This window comes from Eptesicus fuscus, chromosome 2 (genome assembly GCF_027574615.1).
Source record: "Eptesicus fuscus isolate TK198812 chromosome 2, DD_ASM_mEF_20220401, whole genome shotgun sequence".
Classification (NCBI taxonomy): domain Eukaryota; kingdom Metazoa; phylum Chordata; class Mammalia; order Chiroptera; family Vespertilionidae; genus Eptesicus; species Eptesicus fuscus.
The window spans coordinates 103,262,435-103,285,765 of NC_072474.1; the positions used below are offsets into that span (position 1 = coordinate 103,262,435).

General features: G+C 45.4%; 1 protein-coding gene across 2 annotated transcripts in view; it reads left to right on the forward strand.

The window, feature by feature from the left end:
• Positions 1 to 375: 375 nt before the first annotated feature.
• The window catches only part of CCDC149 (coiled-coil domain containing 149), a 100,402-nt gene continuing 77,446 nt past the window's right edge, over positions 376 to 23,331 (forward strand). Inside the window, exon 1 of one of the 2 annotated variants that reach the window (XM_054729780.1) lies at positions 376 to 455. In XM_054729780.1, the coding sequence (XP_054585755.1) occupies positions 408 to 455 (48 nt within the window). In that variant the 5' untranslated portion in view covers positions 376 to 407. Of the gene's footprint in view, positions 456 to 9,162; positions 9,246 to 23,331 lie in introns of those variants that run through there. The other variant, XM_028143608.2, reaches the window with a different exon arrangement.

The window sequence follows — 23,331 nt, forward strand, 5'->3', positions numbered from 1 at the left end:
CCCAGCCCTCCTCCTGCCCTGCAGAGCGGTAGTGCTGGGGTCAGGGGTTACCTCCGGGCAAAGACCCGGCCGCCCCTTCCCTAGAGCCCGGGCCGGGCCAGGGGCGGCCGGCGGGGTCCGGGCTGCGCCGGGCGGGCCGGCGGGGCTGTGGCTGCGGCCGCCCGGGCCCGGCTCCTCCTCCCCTTCCTCCCGCCGAGGCTGACGTGGAGGCGACAGCGCGGGCGGCCGCAGGAGGCGGCGGCGCAGCGGCTCGAGGCTCCAGGCCCTCGCGGGGCCGGGCGGTGGCGACGGCGGCGGCGGCGGTGCGGAAGGTGGAGGCGGAGGTGCAGGCGGAGGCGGCGGCGCAGGAGGAGGAGGAGGCGGAGGACGGCGCCGGGGCAGCCCGCCCGCGCCTGCAGCAGGAGGCCATGAACGGCGACCGGACCGAGAGCGACTGGCAGGGGCTGGTGAGCGAGGTGAGGCCGCGGCGCCGGCCAGGCGGGAAGGGCCGGGCGAGCGGCCCCCAGTCCCGGGCCGTGCCCCCCGGGATGGCCGAGCCGGGCGGGGACGCGCGCACGGAGCGGGGGGACGTGCACCGGAGGCCTCCGCGCCCGGCCCTGCGCGACCCGCCAGGTGCGCTGCTCCTTCGCTCTTCCCGGTCTAGCCGGAGGCCACTTTGCTCCACGCCATCTGGTGACAGCCCGTGGGGAGGGGCCTTCCTTCCCTCCGCTGGGCTGGGCCCCGGATTGGAGCGTGGAGCCCGGATCCGGGAGGGAGGAGAGGGCGCCAAGCCCCACCTGCCTTCCTAGTAGCCGCTGTTTTGGAGCCCAGCGATTGGACGCCCGGTGCTGAAGTGGGAAGGTGGTGCCAGGGAAATCCGGGCCCTGCGGCAACCCTAGGCCAGGTGGCATTACCTGCAATGGAGCTTTGGGTGGGGGAGGTCAGGGTCCTCGTTAGCCTCCATCCATGCACCGCTCCATTAAGTCCACATGGGTTGACCGTGGGCCCACTAACTGAAACAGGTGCAGAGTCACTGGGTTTGTGGGAGCAGAGAACACCACGCCCCGCTGTTTTGTCATAATCACCGCTGGGTCAGTGTTTTTGGACTCTTACCCAGTTTCCTCCTCCGTCCACCCTCAGAGCTTTTGACTCGAGAGGGGCTCCCTGACCTCTCCCGCGGAGCGGGCTTGCTGAGGTCTCCTTCTCACAGGCTGCTGGTCCAGTGATGCAGTCACCCACGTCACCCAGGCGGGCTGACCACCCGCCAGAAACGTGCTCTTCTCTCCCTCCTGAGAATTACCTTCCGTCCCCGAGGCGCAGGGGCTTCTTTTCCTTATTCCCGTGCACACAGGCAGCGCCATGACTTTCCCTTCTAAACGTCCTCTCGGCCCCCAGGTCAGCCGGGGAACAGTCCTTAATGTCTCATGCGTGCAAAGCATTGCAGTTCCAAAGAGGAAGGAGATGTCAGAGCTTCTTCCGTAGTTTAATTTGTTTACTCTTGGTCTAGTCATTGGAAACTCCTAACTGTACAGAATTATGATACATTGTGTTGCAGTCTGTCCCCATCTCCCCCAACTTTTCAGGCTTTATGTCAAGGAATAGATCCTCTGGGCATCGGTTCTCTTGGCCCATCAAGAATCAGACCCAGCCCTGACCGGTGTGGCTCCGGGGATAGAGCGTCGGCCTGCGGACTCAAGGGTCCCGGGTTCGATTCCTGGTCAAGGGCATGTACCTTGGTTGCGGGCACATTCCCCAGTAGGGGGTGTGCAGGAGGCAGCTGATGGATGTTTCTCTCTCATAGATGTTTCTAACTCTATCCCTCTCACTTCCTCTCTGTAAAAAATCAATAAAATATATTTTTTTAAAAAGAAAGAAAAAAAAAAAAGAATCAGACCCAGCAGTCCAGGAGGCTGGAGGTGGTTCTTCATAGAAGTCCAGTGTTGAACTCTGAAATAGCAGCATAATATTCACCACCCCCACAGATGCTCACCAGAGGCCTCGTAGGAGTCAGGTTCATTGCCAGGTCCTTGGGATTCAGTGGCGAAGAGAGGACCCTTCTTGCCATCAAAGGACTCCTGGAGCATATGGTATAGTTTGGGAGGGGCCTTCCCAAACTCTACTAATCCTAAGAAAATACAAAAGAATGGAATATGAAGGTTGGAAAACCAAAGGAAGGAGGTGTACTGCATTGTAATCTAGTGGCCCCCCTGCTGGGCTGTGTGTTTTATTTGGCTTTCTTCCAGTGGCCTACATGGAGCACCATACACAGAAGGTGCTCAGAAAATGCTTGCAGAATAAGTTGAGATCCAGGACATGTCTTGCCTATCCCAGACTTATGCTTTCTTCCCTTCCACAAGCATTTATTAAAGGCTTGGGATTGGGGGGAGGGGGGGGCGCTGGGGGATGTGAAAATGAATGCAAAATGCTTCCCGCCTTCACAATAGCTAATGACGATTTGGGTCCATCTTTGATCGTAAGCATTTTACATGGCCCGTTCTCATAGTGGTGTGAGGGAGAAATTATTTCTGATTTCATGGATGAGGAGACTGTGGCTCAGACAGGCTTGGAACTTGCTTGGAGCCTCACAGCCAGAGGTGCAGAGTTGGATCCCTGGTTTTTCTGACTCCGGAGCTTGGCATCACTAGGCCACACTGTGTATTTTAATCATCTGTGCATCTGTCTGAATCTTCCACTAGACCAGTGGTCGCCAACCGGTGGCCCGCGGACCACTGGTGGTCCGTGAAGTCTGAAAGGTTGGTGACCGCTGCACTAGACAGTAGGTTCTCCAAAGGAGGGGACCATGTCTTGTTCATTTTTGAATCCTCAGCCACTGGATTAAATGTTTCGCAGAGTATGATCACCTGCATCAGAGTCATTTTAGGAGCAAAGAGTGCAAAGAGTCATTTTGTATTTTGGGGAAAATGCAATATTTTGAGTCTCACCGCAGATCTGTAGTGGATTGAAATCTCCCTCCCCGCCCTCCAATGGATACATCTAACTGCTGTCCCTCCCCTTCCACCCCCCCCCCCCCCATGAAGGTGAACTTATTTGGAAATAGGGTCTTTGCAGATATAATCAAGTTTAGGATTTCAGGATGATATCATCCTAGATTTACAGTGGGCCTTAATCTGAGCGATGTCCTTCCTTATAAGAGAAGAGAGAGTTGAGCCACAGAGCTACAAGGGGAAAGGCTGTGGGAAGACTGAGACACACCCAGAGGGAGCTCATATGAAGACGGCTTTTTGACACACATCTATTTCTGCACAAGTCCTGGTGTCTCCCTCTCACGCGGGGTCTGCATGCCAGTAGCCTGCCTGCCCAGAGCCTGTGCTCTCTTTCAATCAGTTTGCTTCCTTAGCTTGCCTCTAGGAAGCAGTTTTCATTTAAAATGATTCTACAGACATCAGTTTTACTTTCACCTTTTCAGTATAACAAGCTGAAATGACAGCCTTCTCACAGGCCCTGGAGTAAACGTGGCCATGCGTGTGAAAGGGGCACGGCTGATAGTCTATTTTGAAAATTAAATGTCTGGGGAGGGGGACATGTTCTCCTTATCACCACCTGAGGTGATCTCTCAAAATCAAGGGAAGATCTTGAAAGGCAGCTGTGCGGGCAATCAATAACTTTTTATTTCCTAGATAAAAATCCTGGCCATCTTTCAGCCTACTGCCCTATGATAAACCGTGGCTAATAAATTTTGGTTAATTAATTAGATAGCAATCACTCTTGTGTTCCTTGACTGTGTTGTATGCAGTGGCTGTTAGGCAGATGGAAGACAGTTAACCCTGGGCCTCTGCCCCAAGGATAGCCACTGACTTTGGAAGAGAGGAGTTTTGAAGAGGCGTAGAGTCTGGCTCTGTGATTAAGGCTATAGCTATCTGTCTCAGTTGTTGACTGAGATCTGGGGTGGTGAGTTTTAGCTCTACCTCTTTCTTTTTCTTTTTTTATTCTCACCTGAGGATATGTTTATTGATTTGAGAGAGGAAGGGAGAGAGAGAGGAAGAGGAACATCGATATGAGAGCACAACATTGATTAGTTGCCTCCCGTATGCGCCCCAACCCGTGATGGAACTCACAGCTTAGGTATGTGCCCTGACCAGGAATTGAACCCGCAACCTTATGGTATATGGGATGACTTTCCAACCAGCTGAGCTACCTGGCCAGGACTCTAGCTGTTTCTTGATGCAAATGATCAAAAACCCAACCCAAAGTGGTTCATATTAGAGGGAATTTTTTTGGCTGATGTTGTGGGTCAAATTGTGTCCCCAAGAAGATATGTATCTGTGAATGTCACCTTATTTGGAAATAGAGTCTTTGAAGATGTAATCAAGTTAAGGTGAGGTCCTTAGAGTGGGCTCCTAATCCAACGACCAACATTCTTATAATAAGAAGAGGGAAATGTGACACAAAATTGCACAAAGGGAAGACAAGGTGAAGTGACATAGAAAAGAAGGCCATGTGATAACAGGTAGAGACTGGAGTTACGCAACTCAAAGCCAAAGAATGCCACGATCGCTGGCCACTACCAGAAACCAGGAAGAGGCAAGGAAGAATTCTCCCCTCGCGCTTTATGAAGGAGCATGGTCCTGCTGACACCTTGGTTTTGGACTTCCAACTCCCAAGAATATCAGAGAATTAGCTTCTGTGGTTTCAAGACACCAGCTTTTGGCACTTCGCTGTGGCAGCCTTAGCCAACCAACACAGCTGATGTGACTACAATAGGCGTGACTTTGGGCACAGCTGGATTCGGCGCTCAAGCAGATGCTTCCTCTCCATCTTTGGGTCTGCTTGCTTACCGCCTTCAGTCTCAGCCTCCCAGCCTCTCAAGTTCAAGTCCAGAGGAGAAGCCAGAAACTCTTATGTGGTAGATCCTATAAAGTCCCAGGAGTCACTTCATTTGAACTCACTTAGATAATTTGCCTTCCCTGGGAGAAATCACTCAGGAGTGTAGTGATGTGATTGTCTTAGGCCTGGAGTTGTGCCTGGGGCCCTGCTCAGACCACATGGACTGAGAGAGGGTTGGGACATTCGAGACTGTTTGCCAGAAGAAGGGGACTGGATGTTGAGAGAATCACCACGCTGTGCAACTTCTCTGAGCCTCGTTCTCTCATCTTTAAATAGGATAATAAAGTACTACCTCATAGGTGCTATAATTGTGAGGCTCAAATTAAATAACCCTGTTAGTGCTTAACTTTCCACCTGGTAGAAAGTGTTTAGTGATCACTGGTACAATAAGCATGAACCTCAGGACACAAATTCAGGTGTTCACAAAATGAAAACTTCTTTATTCTGCTATAACACCTTAATTTTGATTACAAATTCATACTGTGAGGGTGGTAGAAATGTAATCTGGATTGGAGTCATGCCTCTCCCTTTCCTTGAACTTGTATTTAAGTTCTAGGGGGCTCAAGTAGTGCTCAGCCATTGGCAGTGGTAATGGGGTGGAGGGCTATTTTTAAAAATATGTTTTTATTTATTTTAGAGAGAGATGCAGGGAGAGGGAGAGAGAAAGGAGAGAGAGAGAGAGAGAGAGAGAGAGAGAGAGAGAGAGAGAGATATTGATTGGCTGCCTCCTGCACATCCCTTACTGGGGGAGTCCAAAACCCAGGCATGCCTGACCCAGAATTGAACCTCTCGATGCATGGGATGACGGGGCAATGCTCAACCAACTGACCAGGGGGAGGGCTATTTTTGTTGAGCCACACTCTCATTTCAGTCTAGTATCTGATTATTGATCACTGGATGTCACTGTGGTGTCCTCCCTTGTTCCCTCTTGGGCCTCTCTGGCCCCTTGTCTGTACCACACCCACATGGCTTTGGGTGGACGAAGAACAAGTTGGTGTAGTGCCTTCACTGTTCTGGGCATGGGGGACTTTGAGCTCTTGCCCAAGGTGGGGGCAAGGTCATATTCTGTTGCCCCCAAATCACTCCTGAGCTGAGGAAAACTTTGGAAAGTTATTGTGCCCTTGTCTACATAGATGCACCACACAACACCAGGCTGGGTTCTGAGATAATGGGGTTATTTTGTAGTTCCTAAGAAAGAAGGCTGTGTTTATTAGGGTAAAGTCTAGGCCACTATACCAAAGATCCCTATCCCCTCCCCAACCCAACCCCCAACATATTATTTTAAATCAGGTAGATATATGGATGCCTTTCACATCACAATGTGGTGGCCCAGTCTGGGAGAGTGGTCCTGCTTCATGGGTCATTTGAGAACTCAAGGTTTTCTCACATATTGTTACTTCACTGTGTCTTAGAGGTTGGTCCTCAACTGTATGGTTAAAGCTGGGTTGTTGCCGTGGTTTTGTCCCATCCCATGGGAAGGTGGGGAGGACAGGGAGAGAGAGAGAAAGAGAGTGCGGAGAGTTCAGAGCAAAGGACTTTTCTTTAATTAAGGATGTCTTCAGAGCTGTACAAATCACTTCTGCTCACATCCCATTGGTCTGAGCATAGCCACATGGCCATTGCTAGCTGCAAGGGAGTCTAGGGATGTCAGTCTTTAGCTGGACATGCCTAACTTAAATTAGGGACAGTTACTCTTATCATTATCTAAGATGATCTTTCAAAATTTGGGAGGTTAAAAAGTAAGAAGGGCATATAGGACACAGAAATCCCCAAGGATAAGAGAAAAAAAAAAAAGGATAAATTGGACTTTACCAAAATTAAAAACTTCTATTTTTTAAAAGATCCTGTAAAGACAAGCCAAAGACTGGAAGAAAATGTGTGCAGAACACGTAGCATATACCCAGAATATATAAAGAACTCTCACAACTCAATAATAAAAAAACAAACATCCGATTTTAAAAATGGGCAGAAGCCTTAACAGAAGGTGCACTCAGCAAGAGACTTGCCTGGCAAATAAGCATATGAACAGATATTCAGCAGCATCATCCATTAGGGAAATGTAAATGAAAACCACAAGATGCCGAGACACACCTATTAGAATGGAAAAACAACATGAAAAATGGACAAACCAAGTGCTGACAAGCATGAGGCACATGGGAAGTCCCAGACATGGCTGGAGGAATAGAAAAGGGTATACCCACTTTTGAAAACAGTTTTGCAGTTTCTCATCAAGTCATACATACACTTAACCAAACAACCCAGCAATCCTACTCCTGGGTATTGACCCAGGAGAAATGAAGACACATGTTCAGACAAAAACTTGTATGTGAATGCTTAGAGAGGTCTTATTTATAATGGCTGAAAACTGGAAATAATCCCAATTAATGGGTGAGCAGATGAACTGTGTTCCATCCTTTAACAGAATCCTGCTCAGTGTTAAGGTGGAACAGACTACTGATCCATGAAAAAAGTTGATGATTCTTAAAAACATTTGGTAACTGAAAGAAGCCAGAGATTCAAATGTTCCTACTGTAAGATTCCATTTATATGAAATCCTTTAAAAGGTAGAACAAAAAAGACAAAAACCAAATTGATCTTTGCTGGAGCCTGGGAGAGGGGTGAGTGGATCAACTACAGAGGAACACGCAGGAACTTTGGGGAATGATGGCCATATTCTCTGCCTTGATTGTGGGAATGGCTACAAGACTGTACAGGTTTATGAAAATTTATAGAACGGTACACCTAAAAAGGGTGAATTTTTCTCTATTTTACATAGAGAAATCTATTTTCTTTTAAAGGGAGAAAAGGATATTCAAGACAGCTATCACTATAGAGACTTTACTCTTTACCTGTCCAATTCCTCAACTCATCAGGTTTCCATCATAACTAGCCATGCCCCCACCTCAGTCCCCCAGGCCTCACTCCCTTCTCCCCACCCCACACTGACTGGGCAAAGCTCAGTGTTTATCCTTTCTTGCACTCTGATTTTTCCGCTTTTCCAACTTAGAAATCTTTTCTAGTCTTTTGTGTGTGTGGAGGGATCATGGGGAAGGGAGCTAGTGGGGAGACTCGTCTATGCCCTGATGTCTTCAGGACCAGGCTCTCAAAACGGAAAAGCCAGTCACTTTGTTTCCTGTGTTCTGCTGGGCACTCCCCTCTTTGGAACACAAAGTCAGAATGTCTGGCTTCTAAAAAGGGAGTCATGCCTCTCCCTTTCCTTGAACTTCTAAAAAGGGACAGGAGTATGTGGGGAGAAACAGCATGGGGGTTACAGGAAATAGAGGCAAGATGGATCGATAGATAGGGTATCAGTTAATATTTCAAAGTATTACTTATACTAATAATGTTATTAAATGCAAAAACGGTGTGCAACAGTGAATAATACATCTTAGACACACATGTAGGCATTTGGTGAGGCTTCATGAAATGGGAGAAAGCTTCTTAGAAGAAGTGGACCTTGAACTGTGTCCTTCCCTTTGGTTTGAAGAGGGTATGGGCAGTCATGACAGGAAACAGGTGTGACACTGGGCTGGTGGTTGACCTCTGAGGAAATGCTCCAGATAAAGACAGAAACCAGTGGGTTGAGGTATAGCAGACATTAAGGTTGGCTAGCCAGGATGGACCAGATGGTGAAAGACTTCCAAAGCAAGACAGAAGGGTGGCTAGTAGCAGAGAGGCACTGGATGCTGTTCTAGCTGGAATACAAGTTGGTGAGAATATTTGGGAAAGATTTGTTTCCACTGAACTCAGTAATCACTAAGCCTTTATCATCAGCAAGCCTTCATATGACAAATAAAGACTAATTTGGTAACTTAGCCAGGAATCAGGGAAGGATAAGATGAGAGATCAATAATCTAGTTTTTCTGTCCCCATCAACATTCCCAAATATTCCTATTGCGTCTAGATCATTCCACTTACATGGTTTTTGAACTAACCCTTGACTTGTCTCTCTTGCTACTGGACCCAAAAGATCTAGAACTCCTTGAAAGTAGTGACCACATGTTATTCCTTTGTGACCTTAACACTTAGTAGTGTACCTTGCCCTTTGTAGGTGCTCAATACATGTAGACTATATGAATGCTCGGATGCTTGAATGAATGACATGGATACAGCATCAGTGGGAATTAAAAAAAAAAGGGATGGCAATAAGAAAGAATTTAAAGGATGACCCCTTCATGATTTCATAGCCAACTGGATTGGAATATGAAATAGAGAGTCCAATATGACCCCTGATGGGTGGCTAGAGAGTGGGGATGCTGGGTCCAACAGAAGGCGGAGTCTGCTGAGAGGAGGAGGAGTTCCGTTTAGAACTCTTCATTGTTCAGTCTCCTGGGAGCGCTAGAACTCCGATGAGCAAGCTTAGTGCTTACTGGGCGCATTTTTGATGAACAGCTCTCCTCACAGAGGCAGATGATTTCGGAGTAAGTTTATTAAAATTAGCATGTAGGGGAAAGTGAGCACAACTGCTATTTTTATCTGATAGGATTCATGTTCTCTCCTGTGCAGGGGAATTCGCACATGTGCTTCTAAAATTGACAACTTATACTCTTACTATGTTAAAAATTAATTTACTGACTCTCACATTGAGTAAAATAATTGGCTGAAGATTAGAAGAAGACTTTGGCTAGCCCTTGAATAAAAATGACTAGAGCAAATGACATTTCTTTCTCACTGCCTGGTTTTCCACCAATAAGACCACACTGGGGCCTTGGGTACCTCACGGCGGAGGACTTTGCTTAGTGGAGAATCTGCATCTCTCGCCCATCAGGTAACGTGGCACCAGTGGTAGGGGACACTCAGTCCCTAAGGAACACAAACCTTTGGTTAATTTTTTATTTTGAAATCTTCCCATTTTCATTTCACCTCTCCTATTCTACTCTGTTTTCATTATGTTACGCTATTTTATTGTAACACACATCTTTTTTTTTAAAGAAATTATTTCAAAATATATTTTTAATATGTTCAGAACAAAGTGTAATCATTATAATTTAAGAAATACAAAATTAAGAGAAAACAAAACATCTGAGGAAAATAATTACAATAAGAGACACTGAAAAAGAGTACTTGTTGAAACAGTGATGCTTGATAGAATATTAACTAGATTATTAAAAGTTTAAAAAGCTACTGTGTTATTATATAATGGCTAGAAGCCACAGTGTTTGATCTGATGAAGAATTGGCAAATAGCCGTGAGCAATGGTTAAGTGTCCTATGGGACTGACTTTCAGAAAATCAGGTTTTGAATCACCACACATCCTAATTATGTTAGGTTCTTCTTCAAGCCAGTCTACCCTCTACACAACTAACCTATAGGATCACCTTAAGAAAATAAAACGCTTTCACCAGGTTCTCTTGTTCAGAAGCCTTCCATGGCTCCCCATTACTGGCATTCAAAGCCCTCCTCAAACTGGCCTTGACCTTCCTAGCCTATGTCTCACTGCTCCGCTCATAAATAAGCTGTTCCAGCCAAACTGATCTGTCATGCTTTCTGGCTTCCATCTTATTTTCACGCCCTGGCCTCGTGCAGGTGGACCTTCCGCTTCTTCCCTGAGGTGGACTAGAAGCCCACACCCCTCATAAAGTCTCCCAAGGTTGAAGTGAGCTCTTCATCCTGTTCTCCTTTACAGGCAAGGTTCCAGACTGCTCACACCTCACTTATATGCTCCCTAAGAAAGGAAAGCACCTTCCCTGTGTGTGCATCTTAACTCCAACACAAGTTACTGAGCTCCTCAGAGACCGGACTGTGACCACCTGTGTTGGGTAGGAAAGAGGAATTCTAGAATGATGAGCTTCAGCCCTAGCCTGTGTAGCTTAGTTGGTTAGAGCATCATTCCATGCATTGAAGGGTTGGTTGTCATTTGGATTCTGGTCAGGGCACATACCTAGGTTTCAGGTTTGATCCTGGTGTGATGTTCTCTCTCTCTCTCTCTCTCTCTCTCTCTCTCTCTCCCTCTCTCTCTCTCTCTCTCCCGCCCCCCTCCCTATCTCTGATTTTAGAGAGAGGGGAAGGATCCTGGCTCACGCTTCAGTGGGTCACGTGTCATCAAGCTTTACCACTAGGCAGCTACATGGTCGTGGGCAAATCTCCTGACTTCTCCAGGCTTCAGTTTCTCTGGACTTTATACAGTGAGGATAACAGTATCTGCCTTGTGTGTCTCATTTAAGATGAGGATACAATGGGGTGATGTGAAAATGGGGTTTAAAGTCACCAACCCACTACAGCCGAGGTGGTGGTCCTATCCTTGCCTTGCCTGGGCTTTAAGAAAACCCTTCCAGGTCTTCAAAGATGCTTCTGCAGAGAGAGGTGATGTGTCAGCTGCCGGCTGTCAAGATGATGCCATTGAAAATTCATATTGATGGGGCACAGATTGACGGATCTGCTGGCTCTGCCATCTGCAGACCCATGACCAAGGCAATATTGGAGGTGGCAGGCATGGGACTCCCTTCTCCTAGCCAGGTCCAATTTGCTTTTTAATTTGCTCCAGCCTGGTGAGTTCTGTCAGGGTCACTCGCTCACCTTCTCTTCTTTCCCGACAGTCTCCGTTGTTGCCAGACCTTTCAGCATGGTTGTAGCTACTCAATCAATCCCACCCCCACCCCCGGTCTCTTCTGCTCTCCCCTTATTCACCTTCTATCACACCCCTCTTGCTGTCCCCCAATCCAATCTTCTGCCCCGAAGGATCTGCCCTTCCCATGTGCACCCCTCTCTGGTTGTTAGCCATCTGCTGACTACTTCACTTTCCTTGTTTGTTGTAGTCTTGAACAAGCCTCCTCTTAAGCTGAAGGCAATGCTCAGGAAAAGACACAGCTAACAGTTATCCCTCTCCCCCTGGGTTCTTGCAGGTGCCTCCATCAGCTTCCTGCCTCCTGCATCTCCCTCTACCTTCCCAGCCTGCCCATAAAACTCCGGACCTGACCCTTCCTTGTTCAAAGACCTCCATCATTCCTATTGGCTCTCACTTTGGTTCAGACTCTGTTGTCATCGAAGGCCTTTCTTACTTTCATCTAAACCAAACGTTCCAACCTTGTTTTGTATTTCTCCTTTTCACATGTTCCATGCTCCTGGCAGACGGAACCACTTTGGGTTTCCACGTACTTGGCCTTGGCTCAGGTTGTGCCCTCTGTCTGGAATGCTTGCTTAGTCATGACCACCTTGCCCCCCAACTGAAAGCTCCCTTGCCTTCTGCGATCCCATAGCATCGCAGCACGCCTCCGTGACCTGCGTCTCCCTGGCCGCCTTATGCTGAAATCATTTATGTTCTGCCTCGCCTCCAGCTGAGAGTTACTCCAAGCAGGAAAGGGCTGATTCATCTGTGAATCGCCCACTGTGCCCAGTGCACAGTCCTGTGTGTAGTGAACGAATTTAAAAGGGATGACAAACCTATTGAGTTCTCAGTTAACACTTGAATTGAAAACAATGGTATCTATTTATTTTGGTCAGAACACCATTCTCCTCTGTTTCTTTCTCCAAAGTCTTCTTACATCCATTTGATCTCACAGAGCTTCTGAGTTTCAAAAGATTGAGATCTTTTCAAGGTAGTAAGTCAGATCTCCTTTTAATACGTTCTAAGGGATTTATGAATTTACTAGAAGGCCATTCCTCTCTCCTTGCTTCCCTCCCTCCCTTCTTTTCCTTCTTTTCTTCCAAACTGGAATTTTATGGCATCAGATATATTGCTTAGGAAGAGTCAGGCAGAAGCTTCGGGTGGGAAGTCGTTTGGTTGTAAAGAGCTGCTTTTTATGATGGGCTCTGATCTGTATTATGTGTGTCTGGCACATGCCAGCCCTGAACTGTGCTCTGAGCTACCTTGCTCCAAGGTCATCTACCACCCCTTTCTTTGCGTTGACTCTGTGCAAAGAAATTGTGTAATTTCTTTGATTCCTATGCTCATTGTCTCTTCATGAGAAATAATAAAGACAACTCCTTACCTTTGACTTTCTTCCCCTGATATTGAAGACTATGTCCCAGGCACTTTGCTAAAAGTTGGAGTGCAAAGTGCAGCAGGACATTGCCACCTTCCTCTGCATTCCTAATCTAATCCCCATGACCTCCTTGCCAGTTAGGATGAGCAGGGGTAGGGTCCTCATTTAATAGGCAAATACATGGAAAGTCAGCGCCCTCCTTTATGGTCTCTGGGCAAGAAGCGAGTGTATGGAGCGCAGCCTTTTAACTTCAAGTCAGATAGGTGTGTTTCCCGCCGGGAGCCTTGGGTGCAGACCCTCTGCCACTCACATCAGCCGGCCCAGCTTTAAACCCAAGACCTTGAGCTGAAAGAGAGACTTTTGGGGTCCAGTTTCAGATTCCTGCCCAGACTTCTATATGGGCTGGAAGCTGAGCGAAAGTGGTGTCGGGAGACCTGTGGATGAGACCATATTTTGAAGGACAATCAGGACACCACCTCTGCCTTTGTAGGCAGACCGGGATGACCCAGACCCGTTGTGAGAGAGTCTAACAGTGCCAAGGATTCACCCACTACCACACTCCCTCCTGCTTCACCCCCAGCACAGGGGTTCCTTAGGAAGCTGTGGGGGCCCTGCCTGTGATGGACTGAATCTGTGAATGGGAACAGGTTGGGGAAGAAAAGTGAGTAGCCAAAGGTAGTACCTGGAGATGATAAAGCCTTGGGTCATAGTGGATTTAACTTGAAACATCCAAGTAATATGAATTCACTGCACTCCCTAAATTTAGAAACTATAGATACATTTAAAAGGGAAAAATTATTTCAGTACTCAGAGCTGACTGTTGTTAATATTTTTGTGCATAATCTTTCAGACATTTTCTCATGGCTTTATTTCTAAAACTGAGTTTATATCATAAGCTATTTTATCTTTTTATTTGTATGGAGGCTCACATACGTACTGTGACTGAACACAGTGAAAGCTCAATGCTGTTTTACACGTGTGTGCGTCTGTGTAACCACCACCTAGATCCAGATCCAGAGCATCCCCAGCTCCCCAGAGGTTCTGCATGTCCTTTCCCAGTCACCCCTCCCCCAGGTAACCATATTCTGACTCTGTCAGTGTATGCTGTTTTTATTCTCTTGCCTACTCAGCAATAAGGAGTGAACAGCCTCCATGTCGCTAGCTCATTGTCATTATCCTCACAATCATCAGTCATAATGGCAGCATAGAGTCCAAGTATTGACAAGCTAGCCATTTGTTGGGCTTTGAGCATGTCTTAGAAATACTGATTGTATTGTTCCCCACCATCAGGAGGCCCAGTCGTCTGATCAGAGTTCTATTTAGCTCTACAACAGGCTGCAGGCCCAGTGACTGGAGATTTTCCTGTTTTGTGTGTGGGTTTTTTTTGTTTTTTTTTTTTTTTTTTGCAAGGCCTGCTTGTGCCCTCCCTGGCTTGCTTGCTTCTTTGAGTGCACGTGTGTCATGGTGAACTTCCTGCTGACCACTTCATGTGCTGAACAGGGCATCCTGCAGCCTCACACATGGTACAAAGGTTTTTACGGGACAGCAAATTTAGGGTGTGACTTCTTCCCATTCAGTAACTTCTTCTTTTTATTATTATGTTTTTATTCTTTATTGATTAAGGTATTACATATGTGTCCTTATCCCCTCATTGCCCTCCCACCCCTCAGCTCGTGCCCTCACCCCCCTAGTGTCTGTGCCCATTGGTTAGGCTTATATGCATGCATACAAGTCCTTTGGTTGATCTCTCCCCCTTCCTCCCACCCTCCCCTGCCTTCTCTCTGAGGTTTAACAGTCTGATCAATGCTTCTCTGTCTCTGGACCTGTTTTTGTTCATCAGTTTATGTTTTTCATTATATTCCACAAATGAGTGAGATCATGTGATATTTATCTTTCTCTAACTGACTTATTTCGCTTAGCATAATGCTCTCCAGGTCCATCCATGCTGTTGCGAATGGTAAGAGTTCTTTCTTATTTATAGCAGCTAGTATTCCATTGTGTAGATGTACCACAGTTTTCTAATCCACTCATCTGCTGATGGGCATTCAGGCTGTTTCCAAATCTTAGCTATTGTAAATTGTGCTGCTATGACATAGGGGTGCATATATCCTTTCTGATTGGTGTTTCTAGTTTCTTGGGATATAGTCCTAGAAGTGGGATCACTGGGTCAAATGGGAGTTCCATTTTTAGTTTTTTGAGGAAACTTCATACTGTTCTCCACAGTGGCTGTACCAGTCTTCATTCCCACCAGCAGTGCACGAAGGTTCCTTTTTCTCCACATCCTTGCCAGCACTTGTCATTTGTTGATTTATTGATGATTACCATTCTGACAGGTGTGAGATGGTACCTTATTGTCATTTTGCTTTGCATCTCTTGGATGATTAGTGACTTTGAGCATGTTTTCATATGTCTCTTGGCCTTCTATATGTCCTCTTTCAAAAAGTATCTATTTAGGTCTGTTGCCTATTTTTTTGACTGGGTTGTTTATCTTCCTTTTGTTAAGTTGTATGAGTTCCCTGTAAACGTTGGAGATTAAACCCTTATCAGAGATAACATTGGCAAATATGTCCTCCCATGTAGTGGGCTTTCTTGTTGTTTTGTTGATGGTTTCTTTGGCTGTGCAGAAGCTTTTTATTTTGATGTGGTCCCATTTGTTTATTTCTCTTTAGTTTCCATTGCCCTAGGAGCTGTAGCAGTGAAGATATTGCTTTGACATATGTCTGAGATTTTGTTGCCTGTGGATTCCTCTAAGATTTTTATGATGTCCTGTCTTACATTTAAGTCCTTTATCCATTTTGAGTGTATTTTTGTGTATGGTGTAAGTTGGTGGTCTAGTTTCATTTTTTTGCATGTATCTGTCCAATTTTCCCAACACCATTCATTGAAGAGACTGTCTTGAATCCATTGTATGCTCTTGCCTCCTTGTCAAATATTAATTGAGCATAGTGGTTTGGGTCAATTTCTGGGTTTTCTATTCTATTCCATTGGTCTATATGTCTGTTCTTGTGCCAGTACCAGGCAGTTGTGAGGACAGTGGCTTTGTAATATAGCTTGATATCTGGTATTGAGATCCCTCCTACTTTGTTCTTCTTTCTCAGGATTGCTGCAGCTATTTATGGTCTTTTTTTAATCCATATGAATTTTTGGAGAGTTTGTTCTAGGTCTGTGAAATATGCCATTGGTATTTTAATGGGGAATACATTGAATCTATAGATTTCTTTGGACATTTTAATGATGTTGATTCTACCAATTCATGAACATGGTATATTCTTCCATTTGCTTATGTCTTCCTCTATGTCTTTTTTCAACATCTTGTAGTTTTGTGAGTATAGGTCTTTTACCTCCTTAGTTAAGTTTATTCCTAGGTATCTCAATTTTTTGTTGCAATGGTAAAATGGATTTTTTAAAAACATCTCTCTTTCTGTAAGTTGTATAAAAATGCCATCGATTTCTGGGCATTAATTTTGTATCCTGCTACATTGCTGAATTCATTTACTAAGTCCAATAATTTTGTGATGGAGTCTTTAGAGTTTTCTATGTACTGTATCATGTCATCTGTGAATAATTACAGTTGTACCTCTTCTTTTCCAATTTGGATGCCTTTTATTTCCTCTTCTTATCTAATTGCTATGGCTAGCACTTCCAGTACTATGTCGAACAGGAGTGGAAGTGGGCATCCCTGTCTTGTTCCTGTTCTTAGGTGACATGGTTTTAGTTTTTGCCTATTGAGTATGATGTTGGCTGTAGGTTTGTCATATAAGGCTTTTATTATGTTGAGGTATGATCCCTCTATTCCTACTTTGCTGAGGGTTTTTATCAAGAAAGGGTGTTGGATTTTGTCGAATGTTTTTTCTGCATCAATTGATATGACTATGTGATTTTTATCTCTCAGTTTGTTTATGTGATGTATCACGTTTATTGATTTGTGGATATTGTACCATCCTTGCATCCCTGGGATAAATCCTACTTGGTCATGGTGTATGATCTTTCTGATGTACTGCTGGATACGATTTGCTAGAATTTTTTTGAGGATGTTGGCATCTGTTTCTGAGGGATATTGGCCTGTAATTCTCTTTCTTTGTGTTGTTTTTATCTGGTTTTGGGATTAGGGTAATGCTAGCTTCATAGAATGAGCTTGGAAGTGTTCCTTCCTCTTGAATTTTTTGGAATAGTTTGAGGAGGATAGGTTTTAGTTCTTTGAATGTTTGGTAAAACTCCCATATGAAGCTGTCTGGCCCCAGGCTTTGGTTTGCTGGAAGCTTTTTGATTACTGCTTCAATTTTCTCCATAGTTATTGGCCTATTGAGATTTTTAGATTCTTTCTGATTGAGTTTTGGAAGGTCATATTTTCCTAGGAATATGTCCATTTCCTCTAGGTTGTCTAGTTTGTTGGAGTAGATTTGTTCATAGTATTTTTTTTTTTACAATCCTTGGTATTTTTGTGGGGTCTGTTGTAATTTTGCCGCTTTCATTTCTGATTTTGTTAATTTGGGTCCTCCCTTAACTTCTTTCTAAAAAATTCACTTTTAGCCCTGCTGACGTGGCTCAGTGGTTGAGCATGAACCTATGAACCAGAAGGTCACGGTCAATTCCTTGTCAGGTCATATGCCCAGGTTGCAGGCTCAATCCGCAGTGTAGGGAATACAGGAGGCAGCAGATCAATGATTCTTTCTCATAATTGATGTTTCTATCTCTCTCCCCTCTCTCCCTTCCTCTCTGAAATCAATAAAAAATATATTTTTAAATTAATTTTTAGGCCCTGGCCAGGTAGCTCAGTTGGTTAGAGCATCGTCCTGATATGCCAAGGTTGTGGGTTCTATCCTCCATTGGGCACATACAAGAATCAAACAATGAATGCATGAATAAGTGGAACAGCAAATTGATGTTTTTTCTCTCTTCCTTTATCTCTCTCTGAAATCAATTAATTTAAAAATTCATTTTTAAAAGAGAAGGGAAATTCACTGGACAATTTAAACATCTGGGTTTAGAAAAAGGTTCTTTTAGGTGACATTGGAGAGCTAAGCAAATAGCCATCTTGGTTACTGGAATCATCTGTGAAGGCACTGACAGGAGAGAAATTCCATGCGTCTCCCAGAAATACTCTCCTACCCGATGCTGAGCAGTAAAGTCGTGATTATGTAGGCGTTAGCCATGCACATTTGGGAACCTTCCCGGATTCCACCCTCTTGGTTTAGATTTTGATTATTTCACTACCACTATTACTATATTATTCTGATTGCTGCTACTACTCTTAGTATTATTGTTACTACTAATAGCAGTAAAGTTTGTCTTACACTGTTTCCATTTCTTAAGCACTTGTATGCCAGGCACAACATGAAGCATTTTTCATATAATGTTCAGTTCAGGCGCATATTTTAAGGAAAAAGAAAACATTTTATTGAGCCGTTTTTTAATGTGCTGTGTCCTGTGCTGAATGCTTTATATGTGTGATTTCATTTATTCCTCACAATAGCCTTGGGAGGCAGTGAGAGTTATACCATTTTATAGCTGTGGTCAGTACGCCTAAGAGATGGCAAGTAAACTAAAGGAATATGTGAGCAATGCAGGAGCTGGGATTTGAACCTCAGGCTTTCCTGATTCCAAAGCCTGTGTTTTTCTTCTCTACCACAGCCTCAGTGGGTGGGTGGATGGATGGATGGATGGCGGACCACCCGACATGAAATGCTCATTTTTAGGAAGTATATATTTTGAATTATGGAGCCAGAATGGACATATTCTCTCATTTAAACTCTATTTAATACTTTAATATAGTACTTGTACACTTTTGTGTCATAGATATTTGATGTCACTTGTCGGTGGTGACATAGGGTTCTAATATGAACTCAAGTACATAGCTTGCATTATAAGATGCCAAATTTCCTCCATATCAGTTGTTTGGGGATATTGGTATATTATTTAGGATTCATTTTAATGTGATATTAAAAACAACAGTGGTTGAAATGTGATAGAGTTATCTGTGTCTCTCTCAAGAACTCTAACTTTGAGGTAGGCAGTGCAGGGCCAATGTGGCGGCTCACAGTTTGTCCGGATTCCAGGTACCTTCAGTGTCTCTGGTCGGCCACTCCATTCCAAGAGTGAGGCTTTCCGTTTTGTGGACCAATAGATTGCAGGAAGGAGGGAGACATGAAAACGCGTGTGCCCTCTCCTTAAGGAAACGTCCTAGAAGTCCCGCAGGACCCCTCTGCTTCCAGCACTTTATATGTACGTAGGGATCGTAGTAACAATAATAGTAGGACCTATGTCATAGGGTCTCATTGTGAGGATCAAGTGTGTAAAGTCCCTGTAGCAGTGACGGTACACAGTCAAAGGTAGAAGAGTCTACCATCTGTGTTTTGGCTGATGCGTCCATGATCACATCTGGAATCTGGGCCCATGAGGCTTGGTGGGACTTTCCTAAGTAGGACTTGTAACTAGTGTTCGTCCCCTCCCACACAAAGTGGACAGCACCCCGTCCTGATGAATCTATGAAGATGATGGTTATGGATGGTGATGGTGATGACAATGATGAAGATACCTCTTGGGAAATGCCAGCTACATGCCAGTTACTTGGGCTAGACACCTTGTTTTATTATTTCCTTTAATCTTCTCACACACCCTATGATATAGATACAACCATGGTCCTCATTTTCCAGATCAGGGGTCTTGGGCTCAGCAGGAGATGGATTAATTTGCTCAAGGCCATTAAGCAAGATGTGGCAGGGCAGGGATTGGACTCCAGGAACGTTAGACTTCCGAGCTCAGGGTCTTACTTGGAACCTCCATTGCTTTCCCTATCCTTTTAGGTCTCTCTGCTTCTGACATTTCATCTCCTTTTGGAGGATCAGCCTGCTCATATACTTAACACTTCCACTTATCTGTAGTGATCCTGATTATTACTGAGTTCTCTTTACTGAAAGAGAAATGCCCAAACATTGACATTAGCTGCAGCAGTGATGTCTGTGTGCCCTCTCCCAAGGAATTTTTAAAGTGTCAGTTCTTAATTCTGTAGTTGGGGAAGAGTAAATGGAGCAACCTATTTTATTGGCATTTAAATGCTCTCCTGGTGAATGGTGATGACGGAAGTAGTGGTGGTTGTAGACAAATGGACTGTCAAGGAAAGCAAGTAAAACCATGCCCAATATTGCCTTGAGGTCCATTGGCGATGTGTAGCCAATGAGGATTTTTGCCGTCTTCCCTGAAAGCCATAATTAACTCAGGCCACCCACGGGAGCCTCTCGCTAACATAATCAACTCATGTGCACAGTTATCAGTCAGAGAAACAGACCTGGACAGAGTCCCCGCCTTAAGAAGTGTTTACAGTTCAGTCTGTCCTCGGAAGTCTCGGGGGATTTGAATCACCAGGTTTGCACACCCACCCGTGCTCTGGGATGAATCTCCACCTGACTTTTTGCTGTGGGGCTGAGTTCTGAACTGACAGTTCTTGTTGAGGAAAATTCCTCACTAATCAGTATTGCCTGGAGTTGGTGGAGAAAGTAAGAATGACGAAGATGAAGTGCGGGAGCAAATTAACGGTGCTCAGAAAAATATGAGCGAAGTGGAGAGAGAGGGAAAAAACCAGCTCCCAGCCGCCAGCTTCAGGGGGGAGACCTTCATCCCGCAGGCGGAAATTTGGGCCCACGTGGCCCTTTAGCGGTGACTCCGCTGTTCTCATCCGAAGAGAACCATTGGGGAAGCTGTAATGATTGAGACTGATGAGAATCTTGGCCTGTGGCGATAAGAGCTCTATTTACTTGGCTAATTAACGTGGTGATGGATTTGCATGGCTGATTTCAAGATCTCTAGTCTGCAGATGACTGCCTTTTGGGGGAGACTGGGATGAACATCTCCTTGCTTAGAGTATCTGCACCTGACTCGAGTATCTGAGAGGTGGGAGCCCACAAGTATTCCCACAAGTGCTGCTTCTTGAGTTGAATCGTCCCCTTGAGCGCTCTGGCCCTTTCATGGAACTCTTCATCCCAGCAAGGGAAGACATTTGTCAAGAAGGCAGGGTCTGCTGGCAAACTTAGGAATGGAGATTTTCTTTCTTTGGATAGGACTGACACAGTTCTTTTCATTACTGTGGTAACGAGATTGGTGCCTTTAGGACTTATTATTTGTGTGTGTTCTTTTATATGCAACATCTTACAGAATCCTTAGACTCTTCCTTAGACTCTTCCGTGAGAGAGGCAGGGCACTGGCAGAAAGGGCATGGGACAGGCCTGGGTTCAAATCCCACCTCTGTCCTCACAAGCTGCATGTTTTATTTTTTCACCTCTTTGAGCCTTGGTTTCCTGATCTGTAAAAGGAAATAGGAAGTTTACCATTTGGGGTTGTGATGAGGATTAATGATTTATGGATGTGAAATGCTAAGTCATCTTTGAGCACCGAATAGCCCCCAAATGACGATGGTTATCATGTGATCACTTATAACAGGGGAACAGCGCAGAGGGGGTGAGTGGCTTCACACCCAGTGGGAGGTGATGGCAGTGAAACCCACATTTTACTCTACACCCAGTTGCTTCTGTTAGTGGCGCCTTTGTCTCTGTATCTTCTGAACACCTTTTGTTGAAGGACAGTCCAGGAGTCATTTCTAGTTCGGCAGATGCCACCCCGTAAGTCTCTCAGGCCCCCATCTATAGAGTGCAGGCACTGTCCCAGGTCTTCTCTGCCTCGCGGTGTTTGAGGCAGACAGGAGAGGCTAAGAGCTGGTAGATGTGCAAGAGGGTGCTGTAGCTCACTGATAGTGGGGTTTTAAGGTCTTTTTATGATTTCTCTTTGAGACAAGGGCAAAATGAGCCACAGCATTTGGACAGCTTTTAAAGACAGTTTGACCAAAAGTTGTCGATGCCTTGCTGGCTTTTTACCCAGCCCACAAGAAAAGCCCTCTGCAACTGAATGGGATTACAATGTAATGAAATGACCAGTGAATCTGCCATTACATGCCACATGTGACTGTTACATAATGTCATTGCAGACATGAGAATTGGTGACGTGAGGTATAGCCTGCATCCAGTGTATCCCAGGCCCCTGGCAACCTGGATGGAGAAGGGAGAGCCCCAGGTGCCTGGGTAATTTTAGTGCTCCATCTTGAACACCTGATCTCTGAAACAAACCAGAATTGCTCGCCCCACCATCAGTATCTCGGCCCGAGGCAAGGTCGGATCAGCCTTACAGTGAAAAGACAGCAAACTCACTCTGGGCAGCAATGATTTTTAAAAATATATGCTCTCTTCAGCAAATGAGATGGGGCTTCCTAGCCTGGTTATGGCCAACTAGAAGGAAAGCCAACCTTTTCCCCTTGCGTTTCCTCCTCCTCTTTACAGGCCTGAAAAGAGCAGGTGCTGCTCTTTGTAGAGCGTAGAGGAGACTGAGAAGATGGGGAGAGGGAGGAAAGGAGAAATAGCAGGAATGAAGGATTGAAATAGATATTCAGGCATACCTTCCCTATTCAAAACTCCAGTTAACCAAAACTGTCAGTGAATCCCACATACCCCCCAGCTACTGTGGTTCACATTATAAACTCTTCCAATTACCTGAAATCTCACTTAACTTAAATTTCAGCACATCCCCTGGGGCATTCAAATAATCAAAGTTTGCCTGTCGAAAGTAATACCGGAGAGGGGAACCCACCAAGATGACTCCGAGAAAGATAGATTATTAAAAAATAATATATCTTAGAGAATGGCATTAGAATCACTAAGTTACCCACTTGAAATTGCTGAAGTGTTATCTAAAAATTACAGAGGCGGACACAGATTTAGACAAGGGCTGTGGAAATGCCCGGGAAGCTGTACAGTTGGAGACTGAGGTGTGGACACAGGCAGGAAAGATGCATCCCGAAGGCACTGGCCAGTTGTGTTGTGGGGCAGGGATTGCTGGGGGCCGGAGGACTTCAGTGCAATGCATGCCAGCGTGTGGTTAGCTCCACATGGCATTTTATGCTACAGATGCCTCGGCTCAGTCTGGCCAGGTTAAGTATACCTGCATCTCCAAGTGACTGTCCTCTATGCCATCCAGAGTGGTGAATCTGCAAGACTTCAAAAAATGAAGGTGGCGAATTGAGTATATGGCCATGTAATGTAGGGAAGTGCTCATTGTAAGGGATAAAAATGATGTTAAAGGCAAATGCCATTGGATGATCCTATAAGTGTTACCTCGTGACCTCTCCATAGACATGGAGTTTATGTATCTGGACTTTTCATCTTCTAAACATGATGTTTAGTGAAAACTGAAATTTATTCCTCAACTATTTGTTGAGCACTCACTCTGGGCCAGGAGCTGTGCTTGGCTCTGGATACGCAAAGGTGGATGACCTTGGCTGCAGAGAGGCCTTGGGCAGTGGGGAGGCAGACAGGTGGGCAGGTGGTGGTGATGCAGTGTATGGTACTCTAATCAAGGTGTACCCAGAATGCCTCGGGGCCACTGGGAGCTAGCTCTTGCTCTGCCCCAACGGTGGCAGAGGGCTTCTCAGACAGGGACTTGTGATCTGGATCCAGGACATGACAAGAAAGAGAGAGGGGAGGGGGATTGAGTGTGGGGTAGCTGTAGGTGGGACAAACGGCGACACGGTGGGCAGCCAAAGTCC